A 17,502-nucleotide genomic window follows, 5' to 3' on the forward strand; every position below is an offset into this window, starting at 1 on the left:
TTATTTTAGAAATGATTGAATCACTATATAGATATATAGAGCTAATATTGATATTCTTTAGCTTAACTCCACCATTTTGCCAATGAAGAAACAGGAATCCAAAGAAGACAAATGACCTATCTAAGGTCACCTAGCTTAGAAGAGATCATTTAATGTCAATGTCAGACCTAGGACTTAAACACAGTCCAGTGCTCATTGGGTACCATATTTTCATTTATTGAATTTTACATGTGCCCTGGTGAACCAGATTGAGGAAATCCAACACAATGACACTTATCAAATAATATAAAGGAGTGTGTTAGTTATGTCGTTTGTATGGAAGGATGCGAGACATGTTCATATTTTCCCAAGTAGATATTTAATTCAAGGGAATAAGTGGAAATAAGATATACTGGATTCCTGAGGGAGTGTTTAGGCCTCAGGGGAATACAAGCAAAATATTATCATCAGCTTTTATAAAAAGAACAATATCATGTTCATTGGAAACCCAACTCAAGCTGGCTTAAGCAGAAAAAAAGAATTTATTGGCTTCTAGAAATCCATGCTACTAGAAAACCTACCTATGGGTATCCCAGCTTTCAGGCACCACTAGATCCAGGGAATGAACGATTCTCTTTCTCGTCTTCTCCATCCCTTGGCTCTGCTTGCCTCTGTATTGGCTTAATTCTCAGGCAGGTTATTTCCACATTTTGCTAAAGACTTGACAGCGATGACTCAGGGCTTACATCCTGCCCTCCCAGCAACTCAAAAGAAAGAGAGCTCCTCCTTGCAAACAGCTATGCAAAAATGTAAGGGATGACTCCTATTGGCTTATCTTGGGCTGTGTCACCAGACCCTCTGGCCAGAGGAATGGAATATTCTGATTATCCAGGCCTGGGTCACATACCGACCCTTGGAAATGAAAGTTGGGGTCCACTCTACCCAACCCATATGGACTGAATGTGGGGAAGTATTGGTTCCCTGGAGGAATATTAGAGATGCTATAACTAAAAGAAGGGAGAAAGAGATCTGACAGAAGAAAGTGAAAGATGACCAACTCAAATAGGAATTACAGGAGAGCTTGGCCTCCCTGTGACGAGAAGAGCTGGTATCTGAAAGCTCACTCAAGATCTGAGGCAGCCCTGGTGACGGTCCCTTCTTTATCATCTCTGCAGGAGACATCAGGGAATCTCCTTGGGACTCCCCTGCTTAGTACAGCTGTCTCTTGCCTCTGCTGCTCCCTAATATTTGCCTGCTGCTTTCATACCAGCTACTGCCCACACTGCCTCCATGACTCACTTGCTGATTCCCCAAGAAGGAAAATACTATGGTCCAGTTCTTCCAATTAGTCATCTGCAATGCCATTTAATCTTCATGCCAGGACACCTACCTTCCATCCAATCATCTGAGGTGGTCACATGGTACAGAAGAGGCCACCTTTGGGAATAGAAGCAACCAGAGCCACTTGTCTCAGAATCTGTACAAGAGCAGTATAAGGGCTCACAAGAAAAGCACATTCTCTCCAATTCTGGAACAGTTTAAAAAAAAAAAAACATAGATGAGAAAAAGCATCAAGAGTTAGTTGACTCAAGTGCTCTACCCAGGCAAGGTTATTTCTAAGACAGATGGCTCTTTTCATTATTTCTTTTTATTTTTTATGACAGTCATCATATCACTTTTCACGTCTTCATTAATTGTGAAGTCCTTCTCCCATTCCTCCCTCTTCCGGTGCCTCCTTCCCACGTTTCCACTTACATTGGCATGTGAAGTACTTGTTCCCACAAAATGGAAATTGATGACGAAAAGATTAGTTACTTAAGAAGACAATTGTTAGTGTTACTCTAAAAAAATAGTTTGTGTCAACATGACGTAATGTTGCAGAAAGCACTGACAATTCTACACTTATAAGGATCTAGGAACAGAAACTGTAAAACTTTTAATAGTGTCTGTGATTGTCTTTATTATCCAGATGTTGCTTAATAGACTAGATTTCTATTGTTCTTTGGGTACGTACATTCTTTCCTGGTGTGCACACTCAAGAGTGTGTGTGTGTGTGCACGCACGCATGCAGGAGTGCACTGTAAGATAGAGAGGCATTTGAATTAGATAGTCCCCAATTATTAAGTTCCTATATCAATATACCTTTCCCAGTAATTTCAACTTTAGACCTTGGGTCAGGGATCTGTTTTTTGAATTGTTAATCACTTTGGTGACCCTCATTTCTGGCTTATCTTCTATTTATCCACATATTTTCAGAAAAGCTAAAACAAAACAGTGCATTTCACTCTAATGAGGACTCATCTGGCATCAAACATAGCTGGAGGATTCGTTTCACACTTTTGTATCTCTGGAACGTATGCATTGAAATAGTTGTGCTGCTTTTTAATTTACTTTAACATGATGAACGAATTCCCAATCAAACCATGGTCTACCATGATCTACCAGCTCCTTTATGTCTAGCAAAATTTTATTGGAAAATTTTATGCTGGTGTATTTAAAGCCTGTAAATATATTGCAGTTGTCCACATTGGAGGTCAACTTCTGATTCACTCTCTTTTGATTCAATATTTCTCTAATTGACAGTTGCTACGAATTAGTTTCCTGTACAAAGACATAACATTTCTAAAATGCAACTTGATATAATATGCAAGTATAAACCGTCTATTTTATCCACCATATTATTGCAAATAGTTTAAAGTATGTGAATCAGAACTTAACCTCCTGTTTCCCTTTGGATAGTTGCCTTGTTAGATCTGAGCTGGAAGAGCCAGTATGGCTGAGAAAATAAAGATAGCAGTGAACACCCTGGCTATAAATCATGTATTTGAGGTTGTCAGTTGGTACATAATTAAAGTCCTGTCAAAGGAGTTATATACAACTAACTGAGTTGATATACATAGAGTATTGTTTTCTAGCACATAGCAAGCACAATCTGAGTGTTTGTGATCATTATCCTCTTCATACAATCATTTAATGAGTTTTTACATTTGTAGGGATGTTGGGAAGCTACCTATTGCACTTTCTCTAGTTTCTAAGATTTTATTTCTACCAAGTTCTTTCTATCCATGAATTCATTAAAATACACTCCTCCAAAGCTGAATTTTGTAAGAATTTGATAGACACTTCCTCTACCTATTTTTAGAAAAGATCCTATCGTTAGAAGTTCATGCAGCATGCAGCATTATGATCAAGGCTTGTTCTAAATGCGTGGTTAATCATTGCCTGTAACAAACTTATAAGTGTGTCTACCTTAATTCTATCTCAATTTTATAGTTTAGAAATGTTTTCCAACATTCCCAAGAAAAAAGTTGGCTCACTAATAGCCTATGGAGGTGGCTTTTATAGAACAATGAAGTCCAACAGAAGCATAATGTAAGCCACTATTGCGAGTCACATTTGTAATTTTTAACTTCTTAGTATGCATACTTAAAATGTAAAAAGAAACATATGAAACTTATTTAATCAATATAGTTTATTTAACTCAACATATCTATATTATCATTTCAATGTACTATTAATATAAAATATTAATGAGAGAGTTTATATTATTTTATTTATAGCAAGGTCTCAAAATCTGTTAGTTTTTTTTTTTTACCTAAAATACATCTCAATTTGGACTTGCCACATTTCAAATCATCACTAGCCACCTGTGACTGTTGGCTACCATATTGGACAGTGCACATCCAGAAGCCATCAGGAGACTAAAGATTCTCCATTTGCAACAGATCTTGCCACAGTGATCCTAACCCAGAGGAACTCAGGCATATTAACCAAACATTCTCGTGCATCTTGGTTAACTGGTTTGGGAGTTTTTAAATTTCCCTCTGTGTTTTAAACACTATGGTGGGAATTGGGCATAGTGAGGTCTTACCATAATAATCTCTTCTATATTTTGTCTTTCACCTTAACAAAGACACTGTTTCTATGATCTCTAAAATATATGAGAAGAAGAATATAAGATCAGTACTTTTAAAAAGAACACAACCTCTATTTTACCTCATCTCTCCTAAACCACCTATACTTTGAAATGGATGATCATTTGTCACGTCCTACAATATTCTATCACACCAATGATTTCAAATAAGCCCTCTTGCCTCTCTTACTAGTTTTCCATTGACCTAAATATTTTGCTGAAGCATTTCATATGAATTTTGATTTTTCTTTTGTTTTTGCTCTTCTATTTCACCATCACTAGTTTCTCAGTTCTGTGCTGAAATTTATTTCATGCTAGTGCATTATTTCCAATTCTGAATCAATATGTACTCCAGGCAGTATCTCGCTATAGTTCTGGAGGAGCCCTCTCCCTTAAGAGTATCTTCAGAAAAGATGGCAGCTTTGGGGTGTCAGGAAATTCACCAGGAATAAGAAGAAATGGAACTACAAAGCAGACAGTAGGAGTAAGAAAATAGCAATGCTCAGTGATCGGGCAAATATGCTTGTCAAAATGAACCTGAAGAAGAGGGATTGTCAGTGAGGGAAGCTGCCACCGATATTCATGGCCTCAGTGCATTGCCAAGGGACTCAGGGAACCAGCCAAGCCTTGCATAATTGAGTAAAATGACAATCAGCCATGGTACTAAAACAGAGATGATTTTTATAAATAGGGTTGATAGCAGGATTTTCCAGCTTCTGATTGCTATCTGGCTATGGTTCCACCCTTAGAAAAATTCTGCCCTTACAGTGCCAAATTCAGAAGATGATTTTGCCCAAGTTGTTACCACCATATTTTCTGAATCTCTTAAAATAGAATTGAATCATAATTTAGAAAAAAGACCCAACATGCAAAAATGGATGGGCATGCTGGATGAAGCCAGGTTTGCGAGATGCATTTGCCCCATGAATAGTGGAATCTCTTCTCTCAATTTCAAAAATGTTACTGAAGCACAGTTTTTGACATTGCACTGAGAATGGGCTCTTTTCCATATTTTGCTTTGGGGACATGGAAATGTTAGATGCTTCTTAACTCTTTCAGGTTGGCGTTTCAAAAAAGAAAACCTTGTTCTCTCTCTCTCGCTCTCTCTCTCTCTCACACACATACACACACAGTCTAGCATTCTTTTTTTTTTTGAGACGGAGTCTCGCTCTGTTGCCCAGGCTGGAGTGCAGTGGCGTGCTGTCTGCTCACTGCAAGCTCTGCCTCCTGGGTTCATGCCATTCTCCTGCCTCAGCCTCCCGAGTAGCTGGGATTACAGGCGTGAGCCACCACGCCTGGCCCAATCTAGCATTCTTGAATCAATACTACATAGCTAAAATTTGAGCAGAAAGATTATACACAGAATTTGTTCATGCCTTGTGATAATGACCTTCAAGGGTCAGTACCTTTTCCAAATCACTGAAAAACATAGGCATGTGCCTTAGAAATAAGCTGTCTCAGTGACTCAGAGCATCCTCTGTAGAGACTGGATCTCTGAAAAAACATTGCAGGCCAAGGGCTGGATCTCTGTGTGCAGTATGACACTTTGGGGAAGTTGGACAGTCCTCTGGGAAGAAGTGGTAGCTCCAGCAGCACCTCTGCTCTCATATCTTGGGTTGGCCCCTGAGCCTTATTCATGCATACTTTGACCTTCTTGGATTCTTATGTGAGCAAACTGAATACAAGACTGGTTGTGGTTTCAAATTCAAATCATCAAATGTCCCTCTCTACCAAGGAAAACATCCGAACTTACACTACCTTGCATCATTATCCTCATGTCCCTGTGGAGGAGATGATGATATTGTTATCCTCACTCTCAAAGAAGAAAACCAGAGTCAGAGAGCTCGAGGGCAGAGCCAGGATTTGAACCTGCCTCTTCTGATGCTAAGCTAGAACCCCTTCTGTTTGAGCACCACCATTGTGAGGATTTGTCCTTTTACTGGAAGGGGAACACAAGTTTGGGGCCAACTCTCCAGGAGAGAGTGTATTTGGGCACCTCCCCTCAGCCTTGGAAGCAAGTCCTTTCACTTGCTTTCTTTTCCTTGTCCTTCTTTCATTTCCACTCCTCACTTTGTTCAACTCCTCATGTTCAACTCCTCCCCATGTTCAACTTTTCCAGATGATCATTCACTGGTCATTCTTCCTCACATTCTTTTATCTCTACTTTGCACAAACTTCATGTGTCAGGGGTTCTTTTAGTTGCCTGATACTGGATTAGGCAGCAGGTGATAAAAGGGTGAACAGGACACACTTCGACTGTCAAAGGCAGGAGTGGAGACAGGCATGTACCCAACACCATTACGAAAGTGCAAGTGTGAGAAAGGCACTGGTGTATGTGGTTTGCTCCATGGGCCCAGGAGAAGGACCCAGCAGATAGACTTCCATCTCTTCCATCTCCTCCATCTCCTCCATCCCCTCCATACCTCATCTGCTATTTTTCTGCTGTGAAATTCAGCAAGATAAGCACATCACTTCTCCCTGTGCAAGAGGGATGCAAAGGAGTTGAGTTTGGATCTAGCTAAACACTAAACTAATTAAATCTGGGTGGCACAGGGGCCATGTCAGGCCCAGTTTCTGTAGCTTCAAGGGAGCAGAGACCCAGACCCCAGGTTCCTGGCCACTGTTCATTTTGTTATTTAATGAAGGAATGTGCTGTTTCTATGGCAACAGCCCCATAGAAGGTTTATGGCCCCTGAGCACTTGCTGACCCAAATTCACTCACTTTTCCAAACAGAGCTGGTGGTGCTTATAAAGACACTTCTCAGAAAACCACAGAGTAAAGTGAAAATAGTATTGATCTCGAGAGCGTGCCCTAATAAATGCCTCACCTGCTAATCTCCAGCTCAGATCTGCTCCCTGGGGAACTTCACCTGTGGCACATTCAAGGTCTCCAGGTCACGTAGGTCAGGCGTGTCCCCACAGGGAGAGCAGCACCGAGGCCGTGATCTAGAAAATGACCACCAGGGACCTGGCCATGTTCTGGACACTGGATACCATCTTTTAGTTTTGCAGTCACTACATATCTGACAGATGACAGTGCTTTCATTCCATTCCAATACTAAATTTAAGTGAACACAGATGTTCCCATTTGCCATCTAACCTTAATGACTGACTGTAGTCTCCCTGAAGATGGGATTCACAACTCACGTGCCACTTCTGCCAGGAGAAGTATGCCTTTTCCTCAATTAGAAGCAACCACTCCCTCTCTGACTTCTCTTGCTGTCAGTGTTTAGTTCTCGTGGCCTTCATCATTCATTACACAAATAGATGTTGAATACTCGCCCTGTGCTCTGCCCAGGGCTGGCAATGCAGAGATGCATAGTTCCTGGGTCAAGGAGCTCACAGCCTGTACCAGAGATAAGCAAGTAAACATGCAATTGGAATGTACTGTGGTGTGCGATGTGATAGAGGTAAGCATGAGGTGCACCTAGCAGAGTCAACCACTCTGGCCTGCAGTGCAGAGGGGATGTGACAGCAATGAGGGGTGGTCAGGGAACACTTCTCAGAGAGGTGACAGCTGAACTGAGTCTTGGAGGACTGCTAGATACTAGCCAGGTATATTGGTTTTCTATGGCTGCTGTAACAGATTACTGCAAATTCACCAGCTTAAACAACACAAGTGATTTATCTCAGTTCTGGTGGTCAGACACCTGAAATCAGTTTTGCTAAGCTAAAGACAAGATGTTACAGGGTTGGTTCCTTCTGGAGGTTCTAGGTTAGCATGTTTTCTTGCCATTTTCAGCTTCTAGAGGCCACCCACATTTCTTGGCTCATGGCTCCTTTCTTCATCCTCAAAGCCAGAAATGTGACATCTTTTCTCCTCTCTGATCCTCTGTCCTTATGGCTCTCTCTTTGCTTTTATTTATTTATTTAGAGACAGAGTCTCGCTCTGTCGCTCAGGCTGGATTGCAGTGGCATGATCTTGGCTCCCTGCAACCTCTGCCTCCCGGGTTCAAGTGATTCTTCTACCTCAGCCTCCCGAGTATCTGGAATTACAGGCGCACACCATCACACCTGGCTAATTTTTGTATTTTTAGTAGAGACAGTGTTTCACTATGTTTGCCAGGCTGGTCTCGAACTCCTGACCTCGGGTGATCTGCCTGCCTCAGCCTCCCAAAGTACTGGGATTACAGGCATGAGCTACTGTGCCTGGTCTCTCTTTGCTCTTATAAGGACGCTTGTAATGACATTGGGCCCTCCTGGATAATCCAGGATAATCTCTCTCCACCTCAAGATCCTTAACTTAGTTACATCTGCAAAGCTGCATTTGCCACATCAGGCAACATATTCACAGGCTCCCAGGATTAGGAAGTGAACAGCCTTGGCAAAGGCGGGGAGTTCAACCTCCCATGCCAGTGACCACACCCAATATAGCATTCCAGGCAGAGGAATGCACATGTGCAAAGGGAGGGAGGCATGGCCTGTTGTCATCGGGGCAGCTGCAGACAGTTCCTAACGTGGATGTATGGGTTTTGAGAAGAGTGTCAAGGGATTGAGCTGGAGAGAGATGCAGTTGCTGATTCATTCAGGACAGTGGGTTTTGAGCTTGAACTGCAGTTATTTATATACATGTCATATCTCCCTATTTGCCCATAAGTGCCTGAGGCCAGGATCTGGGTCATTGCCTTCTTGATGTCGTCACAGCTCTGGCTCAGTGATGGGCACATGCCAAGAGCGCAACACATTATATGCATCACTAAATGCCAGCTTTGCCCTGTTATGACACCACAGTGGCAGAGTTATCTAAGCAGAGAACTAAAGGCACCAAAACCCAGCTGTCATGCTCCTGGGCATCTTCACCTTGGCAGTGTGACCACTATTCTTGCGGCTTGCTGGGCAGGGATGTTTTGTGAGCCAGCAGTATTTGTGGGCACAGGCTGGAGAAGGCTCTGTGCAGTGCTACATAAAGACAGGCAAACTGATCATTGCTGAAGCTGGAGATGGGTCCACAAAGGTTCACTGTACTCTTCTTTCTACTGAATCATGACATAAAGTTTTTAAATCTTATCTGAGCAGAGGTAAGCTGCACATAGCATCACAGAAAGCACAACAGGCACCAACAAGGGAGAGAAGCCCATGGGAATTATTGGGTGCAGGCCAGGGTTAGAAAGGATGTGGACCCTAAAAAGACCTCCTGTCTGTAACCTAATGAGAGAACCTCTGTGAAAGTGTGTCATAAGCTGGAAAGCTTTGCATACACCTAAGGAGTTATTCCTCAGTTATTAGCACAGACATTACTTCCTTAGGAACTAGGCTGTTTTCTCATCTTTTGCCTAACAAATGAGATGGATGTCTTTCCTATCTCAGTGTCATAGGGCCGACTGAAGTAATCCTTCTCTTTTAACACCCACCCCCAGACCCTGAAGGATGCCAGTGACAATGCACGCAAGGACTTCCACCGCGAGGCCGAGCTCCTGACCAACCTCCAGCACGAGCACATCGTCAAGTTCTATGGTGTCTGCGTGGAGGGCGACCCCCTCATCATGGTCTTCGAGTACATGAAGCACGGGGACCTCAACAAGTTCCTCAGGTACAGTGAGGCGGGGAGGTGGGCTCCAGGAGGGAGCAGGACTTCAGGGTTCAGGAGTGGAGCGGGTTCGTGGGAGGGAACAAGGGACCCCTGGACCTTTCTCGAAGCATCTTATTTGATAATGACACCAGCGTATGCCAGAGAAAGGAGGAGAGAAAAAAGGTGACAGTCTTGTTCTTTTTCCTTAATCAATGAATTCTATGTAATGTGATGCAAATGATCCAACTCAATTCAGTCTGCATTCACTGAACATTTGCTACATTGAGTGGTATGTGACATGGGCATTTGGGATGGGTCTTAGACGATCTGTAGGAGTTTGCCATGTAGTGTTATTAAAGGCAAAGGAAACAGGAAGAGCTAAGGTACCCAGGTGTCACAATGGAAAGTGCAGTCCAGTGAGAGTGAAGTTTTCAAGCTCCTAGGCTGTGGAATGAACAGTAAGGAAGGGAAGCAGAAAAACAGCTGGAGGAGTCAAGGCTGAAAGGGTGGGGCGGGTGCTTGGACTTTATTCTAAGGACAAAAAGAATAACCAGGAGGCCAGTAGTTCAGAGGATCTACAGTGGAAAGATCCAAATCCAAAGAAGAAAAACTTCAGAAGGAAGGCGGTAAAAACATTGATAGAAGACTCCAGATTATGGAGTCTTCCAGATTATGCAGAGACCCTGAGGTCATGAAAAGATGGACAGCTTCAGCTGAGAAGTTTTGTGGGATGTGGGGTCTTCAGAAAAAGGCAAGGCAAGGAAGAGAAAATGTTGACTATAAAGAGAGTCACTGGGCTATTGATTAGGGTTAGTGTCATTTGAATTTCTAGCATTGGCCTGATTGGGTGGGATTTATTTATTTATTTATTTATTTATTTGAGAGAGTCTCGCTCTGTCACCCAGGCTGGAGTGCAGTTATGTGATCTTGGCTCACTGCAACCTCCGCCTCCCAGGTTCGAGCGATTCTCCCACCTCAACCTCCCAAGTAGCTGGGATTACAGGCATGTGCTACCATGTCTGGTAATTTTCATATTTTTGTAAAGACAGGGTTTTGCCATGTTGGCCAGGCTGGTCTCGAACTCCTGACCTCAAGTGATCTGCCTCCCTTGGCCTCCCAAAGTGCTGGGAAAACAGGCGTGAGCCACCACACCTGGCCCTGATTGGGTTTTAGTTCAGCTGTGCCTTCTCAAGAAATCCCCTCCCTCAGGTGATGGGTACAGGGAACCGGGAGGAACCACAAGATAGAGCAGGTGAGAAATGGCTGAAAGTGACTGTGATATGGGGAGAAAGGTCAAGTTGATTTAAAACAGTGAAGCTAACTCACACAATATAAGTGGTGACTTTTGAGGAGACCATGCTGCATGATGATACCAGTAGGAATTTTAGCCTCCAGACACAGCTGAGGTTGAGTCTCAGTCCAGGCATTATTAGCTGAGGGACCTCAGGCAAGTCTCTTAGCTCTTCTGATGAGAATCTTGAGCCGGCAGGGTAGGCATGAGGACTGAACTAGAAAAAGTATAGAAAGCTCTTGGCGTAGGAGCGAATGGGGAGCGTTCAATAAGCAGACGCTTGAATTCTGCCAGGAATGATGTCAGGTGGTAAACCAGCTGCCTCGGTAAGAGAAATCACAAGGAGAGCTGAGTTTGATAAGATGCAGGAAGTTGGTGATCACCCTGGTAGGGTCCATAGTGAGTGTTCTTCTCCTGCATCTACCAAGGGAGGGAAGAAATGTGCTGAGCAAGATACTCCTTGGGGAAGGAAGGCAAGTGATGCTTTGGCCTCTGTGGAAGTGGCAAATACATTATCATAAACCTAAAGAGTAAGAGGGCCCAGTAGTGAGGACGGGAGATTCAGGTTCTCTTTCCTATTCTGCATCAGCTGCTGGTGTCCCTTAAAAGAGCCTCCACCCCAGTTCGCTCAGTCACCTTTGTTCTCAGGTAGGCCTGCCTTGTATCCTCTCTAAGTTTTATCTGGGTCTAATATGTTTTTTTTTTTAATTTAGCTAGTCCTCACTTTGGAAAGATTAGCAAATGGGCTGCTTGTGATCTTGGTAGACAGTAATAGTTAGGAAAGGTGTTAAAGGCTGTTCACCTGCCTTTGCTGAGCACAGTTTCCTTACCTGTGAAACGGGTATCATTTAATCCATCTCAAGGTCTAGTGTGTGCATTGTTGGACTGAGAGGTAATCAAGAAATGTTGTTCTCACAATCTTTCACAATACTTCATCTCTGCCACAATTTCCTCTTCATTTTGGTTGAGAGATCTGAAATCCTGGGGAAGTGGCACCTTTTTTGTGATGGCAACACCTAGGACTCTCTGTCTGCCTCTCATTTCCATGGGTGCTGAAGAGGGCTTTGCACAGAAATCAGCCCCTGTAAGCTTCATGTATCTGCTGGAAGACTCAGACACTGCAGTTTAAGTAATCAGTCAATCACTGCGAGAACATACTGCTGTTTTTAGAAATGGCATCACATGGTTGGTGCCGTCTGGATCATTTTTACCCTCTTTAGCCTCGTAGATCCACGTGCAATTTAGTTCTTCTTTGCTGGGCTGGATCCCTGTTCTTTGCTTTTCCTATGATTGTGTGGGCGAGGAAATGCCAGGTGGAATTAGGAATATATAGCCAGTTTGCAGCATTCTGAGACAATCCTGATGCATTATCCTACGTCAGCAAAATTTTTCTTGTAAGTGATAGGACAGGGGATGACTTTTGAACATTGTCTTGTCAGCTCTAACATGAAAGGAAGAAAAAAGCTGAATGTAGTTGAGGTCTGGCTGCTTCTAGGAGAAATATTTTCCCATTGTTCCCATGCCCCAGTCTACTTCCCTAATTCAAGATGGTGCTTTCCAAAAACTGTAGCATAAGAAATCCAAATGTGCTCACCTGGATGCAATTAAATGCTTCCGTAAGCTCACAGTGTGTCTGTACATACATGAATGTGTGTGTGTGTGTGTGTTGCAACTTGACTCTTTGACTTTCTCACTCAGCCTCTCCTTCTCCCTAGCTCTCCTTCCTGCCTTGCAGAAGGAACAGGCACCTGGTTCTCCCTTGGCACCTTGCACAGGGTGTGGAGCAATTGGAAACCTAGCCTGTTTGGTTTCAGAACCTGCTAAACTCTGGGAACAAGAGGTTTGCCATGCCAAAAGTCTAGTTCTCAGGTGCACTAACATGCTGCAGATATAGGCTGTCCTCTTTCCACAAGGGAGCTGGGCACTTAGCTGCCATGAAAAGTCCCCAGCTGTATCAGCTCTGCCCTATAAAGACAGATGTCTTCTCTTGTCTCCCTACCCTCTTTATTCATCCAAAAGCCATATATTAAGCACCAGCATGGCCAGGCTCTAAGCTAGTTAGGGTGGGAAATGAGGAATAAAACACGTCTTTGCTTGCAGGGTTTCATTAATTTTCCTCTTAGAATCTGTCCAGAGTTTCCTTCTAATGAGGGGAAAGATAGACTACTATTTTTCAAACTATCACAGCTAACATTTATTGAACTTTCTAAGCATTTTAATACGTTTTAGGGTATAAACCATCCTTGCCGTCATTCCTACGTTACAGTTGGGGAAACTGAATCACACAGGTAGCAGATGACAGAGCTGAGATTCAAACCTGCAGCCCCTGCCTGCAAAAACTCATGGTCTTAACCACTTTGCCATCCTCTCTGCTGAGGTGGTTGTTAAAAAGACCAGAAGGAAAGTGGTGTGCTATAGAATCCTAGAGCCAGAGCAGTTGGTGCAGTGCCGGCTGTAACCCACGCTGGAGAGAACTGGACAGCTAAGTCAGGCCTGTGAACCTGCTGCTTGCTTCCCAAGCCAGGGAGCTGATGGTGCTTTTTTTTTTTTTTTTTTTTTACCTTTTAAGGAATGTCTTCCTGGAAGAGATGAAATGTGTTTTTATTTCTAAGACTTCACGAGGACCTGGGAAAGTGAAAGCAGAGGATTGCAGCGTTAACTGTATTTCTGTTCCTCTTAAGGACTTGTGTAGCAGACCCACCTACCCACTTTTTACAGCAGTATGTTCTGCTCAGAGAAAGCATCCAGAGGCTTATTTTATTTAAAGAGCCATGTTCAAAAAGTCGAACAGCAAATACCCAGATATAAACAGGGGAAATGACTGTTTAAAAATCCAGGAGTCTCCCCCAACACACAAATACTAATATAAAGTGCATTAGGCATTTGAGGGCCACCAGCTTCCTGACATCTTCAGAGTGTGGGGTTGGAGGACAGAATTTTGTGCAGAGGTGGCCTTTTGCACTGACATCTAACTTTTCCTCTATCCTGGAGTCTTTGCCTCTGAGAGATATTTAAAGTAGATCAGTTTTCTGGAACTAATATAAGGCTGTGGACAATCAACAAATTATTTTATTATTTAAATGGTATCTATGAAGATTAAATTCTGACCGAGTCTCTGGGTCTTTATTTCAGATTTTCTTTAGTTTATGTGCACCCCAGCCCCTTCCCCTGGTGCTGAGGTCACAGTAGATTTAAGGAAGACAAGTGAAAACATTGGCAATTTCCCCTGACCCCTCAGTGCTGAAAAGGGTTAGGCTTGATTCACCTTTAGTGAAGTGGAAAGGGCCCACCCTCTAGCATCCTGAAGAGCCCTGTTACAGGCCAGTTACAACAAGTAATGCACAGAGGATAATCTGTGTTTTCACATCACCTCTCAGTTTCATTTTTAAAGAGAATCTTTGTTTGCAAAGCCTTTCTCCCTGGTTTTCCTGTGAAAGGCCACGAAGCACTATGCAAGCACAGTGTCAATCCTCCTCACATCAATGCCCTTAGCAAGGGGCAGTTAATATCTGCAATTTACAGAGTGAGGAAACAGGCCCAGAGAGGTTATGTAACTCACCCAAAATCACACAGTGAGTGTGGGACAGGATCCAAATTCATTTCACATACCCCGGAGCTTTGGCCACTGTGCCGCTTCTTACCTTGAGTACGTGCTTTTGAGCTGAAGAAAGCCCTGGAGCATTTTCCCAGCATTGTTCCTCAATGTGACAAGAGGCAGCTGGGGGCTGTGGTTTGAGTAGAGGTGAAATATGTTAGGACTGGCTTGTACAAAAACAGGAAACTCCTCCCTAGGGAATGGTTAAATCCAGGTATTTAGAGATAGGAGGAAACTAAGAGTTTACCCAGTATAATATTCCTTTGTATTTTTGACTAATGAAGAAATTGTACATGAGAGAAATTAAAGGGCTTCCCTGGATCATGGCACTGGACGCTGGTGGGCCTGGGAGACCCCCCAACTCCTTGTCCAGTGTTTATTCCCTGAGAATACAGGAATGAAAGATCTGGTGACAGAATGCTTCCTGAAATCAAAGGGAAAGACAGTCACTGTAGGCTGGGGCCAGGATGGAAGTGGGGATACGCCTGTGGCTTGAGTAGTTGGGGGAAGGAGGGCGGAGAGGCAGGGCAAACCCTGACATGTGTTCTCAGACAATTCTGGCTTTCTCAGTTTCAAATACTCACACGGCTCTGAATCCCTGCAGGTGAGGTTACCTACTTTAACATTTATGCAAAATCCTCTATATTTATTCCAAGTGTTTCAAAATGTCTTGAGGGAGATCTTTCCTTTCCGAGAGAGAAGCCCTTTGGCCACGCCAGGGCAGAGCCCGGCAGCAAACCCCGCCTTTATTCCTTGCACTGCAGCTCCCCCTCAGGCCACCAGGGGCAATGACGCTCATCTTGTCTCACAGCGCAGGATGTCACAGCAGGGCCTGCCGCGCTGAGGGCGGCATCCTAAGACGCGGATCCTCCCACCCTTGCAGGACGTGCGTGTTAGGGTGCCCTAAGTCATCACATAGCTGAGGAGAGGCCAGGTGTGTAAGACGGAAGAAAAATAAGATTTAAAAAATCATGGTCCCCCTCCCCATAGCGTAAACAATAAAATTTTCCCCAGCAAAAGAATAAACAGGCTGTGGTTCAAAAGAGTTCTCCTATGTGTTGGCCATAGCCCGTGTTGAGCGGAGGTTGGAGGAGGGGTGGACAGAAGGAAATGGTATTTTGTATAGAGAATGAACATCCAGGTTGAGAATGCCCTGGGACTCTGTTGTTGAACTGGGCTTGAGAGAGCCAGGGGTAACTTCAAAACCATGCCTGGCCACAGATCAGGTGGACTGTGGAAGGCCGCAGGCTGCCCAGTTCTGGTGCTGGTGGGGACACTCTGGAGGAATCAGCTTGGTGGGGGGATACTCTGGCATAGCCTGGCTAGGTGGGGAGGGGTGGGGACCCACCGGGCTGCCATGTCCATCCCACTAGGAGAGTCCATCTTTCCCCCAATGTTTTGTTTTTGGTTTTGTCTTCCTTCACGTACCTGCTGCTTCTCAGGGTCAGGGGGCCCTGGTCAGTGCCTGAACCCAGCACAGTGCCAGAGCCCCTAAAATGTCAACCTGTCTGTACACTGGAGGGAAGGGGGACATTCAGGCCCACAGGGTCCTGGGAATTCCAGACTCTTTGGGAAACAGAGTAGCCTGGGTGCTCTCGGGACTGCAGAAGTACAACTGTGTGAAGCACCTTTGTCTCCTCTTCATGCTAAGTCAGGCACCATCTTTTAGCACCAGCAGCTACAGGGTGGGGGTGAGGAGCTTAGCAAGAGGGACGGGGAGGGGCAGGGGCAAAGGGCCCCTGGAGTGAAAATGCTGAGGCCCCCAGCTTCATTCTCCATGTCCTTCCCCAGGGCACACGGCCCTGACGCCGTGCTGATGGCTGAGGGCAACCCGCCCACGGAGCTGACGCAGTCGCAGATGCTGCATATAGCCCAGCAGATCGCCGCGGGCATGGTCTACCTGGCGTCCCAGCACTTCGTGCACCGCGACTTGGCCACCAGGAACTGCCTGGTCGGGGAGAACTTGCTGGTGAAAATCGGGGACTTTGGGATGTCCCGGGACGTGTACAGCACTGACTACTACAGGGTGAGTAGCTGTGCAGATCAGAGACCCCAGGGACCTCTTTCCCTGCGGGACCCCTGCTGTGTTTGCTGAGGCTGTCCTAACAAAATATCATGACTGGGTGGCTTAAACGACAGACGTGTTTCTCATGGCTCTGGAGGCTGGAAGTCCAAGCTCAAGGTGTCAGTGGGATTGGTTCCTCCTGAGGCCTCACTCCTTGGCTTACAGGTGGCTGCCTTCTCACTATGCCCTCACATTGGGATGGTGACCACCCAATCCTTCCTTCCCTTTAGGTCTAAATTTCCTCTTCTTTTAAGGACACCAGTCAGATTGGATTGCATCCCACCCTAATGGTCTTTCTAACTTAATCACCTATTTAAAGTCTTTCTCCAAATACAGTCACATTTTGAGGCCCTGGAAGTGAGGTTATCAACTTATAAATTTTGGGGGGACACAGGTCAGCCCATAGCACCCACCCTGCTCTTGGCACTCCAGCATGGTGGGTGAGATCTCCAAGAGTGAAGTCCTCAGTGTGAGAATCCTTCCAGAGAAAACTGAGGGCCTGGGGGAATTCCTGGTGAGGTTAAAGGATACTGAGGTTTGGCTTTGATTCTGTGAAAGGATGCCTGGAGCCTTTGTTTGAGATTTGAGCAAAAGTGAACTTGTTCACATAAATAATAGTACACTGGACTTTGGAAGTTCCCTCCAAGTGCCATCTTGGTTGAAAGCGGTTTAGCTTGGTGAGATGGAAGAAGTTCTATCCTGCCTGTTCCTAGACACTTCCACACAGCTTGTCTGGTGTTTCCACCACTGAAATCACTGAGAGGCAGAGTTATAGACAGTGACTCAGATCCACTGATGACCTAGAACTGGCCCCCGGGATATGTTCACTTTGTTAACTGAGATTTTGGAACTCGGACATGAGAGAAAAGGGAATTTCTGGAAATGTCGAAGTTGTGATATTTAGAGTGAAGATTCGGGGTGGTGTTCTACCACTTTGATTTTCTACCAACCCTCAATTTGATTTTCTTGTGTGTTTTGCTGTTTTTCAAGGAGAGAGGAAGAGAAAAGGAAGGAAGGGAATAAATGTGCTGGTGTCTATATCTTAACAGCATAAAGCACAGAACTGGCTACCTTTCATAATAGGGTAGGGCTGGTGAAGATGCTGGCTTTGCTCTTCTCATTGTTATTTATTTTTGAGGAGGCACCTTCT

The 17,502-nt window shown here is 44.5% G+C and overlaps 1 protein-coding gene across 3 annotated transcripts in view; it reads left to right on the forward strand.

Moving 5' to 3' along the window:
• The window catches only part of NTRK2 (neurotrophic receptor tyrosine kinase 2), a 359,572-nt gene that overhangs the window by 268,052 nt on the left and 74,018 nt on the right, over positions 1–17,502 (forward strand). For all 3 annotated transcript variants that reach the window (XM_024252096.3, XM_054520116.2, XM_054520115.2), the window contains 2 exons: positions 9,250–9,422; positions 16,079–16,313. In XM_024252096.3, the coding sequence (XP_024107864.3) occupies positions 9,250–9,422; positions 16,079–16,313 (408 nt within the window). The remainder of the gene's footprint in view (positions 1–9,249; positions 9,423–16,078; positions 16,314–17,502) is intronic.

The sequence above is a fragment of the Pongo abelii genome, chromosome 13 (assembly GCF_028885655.2).
Source record: "Pongo abelii isolate AG06213 chromosome 13, NHGRI_mPonAbe1-v2.0_pri, whole genome shotgun sequence".
Taxonomy (NCBI): domain Eukaryota; kingdom Metazoa; phylum Chordata; class Mammalia; order Primates; family Hominidae; genus Pongo; species Pongo abelii.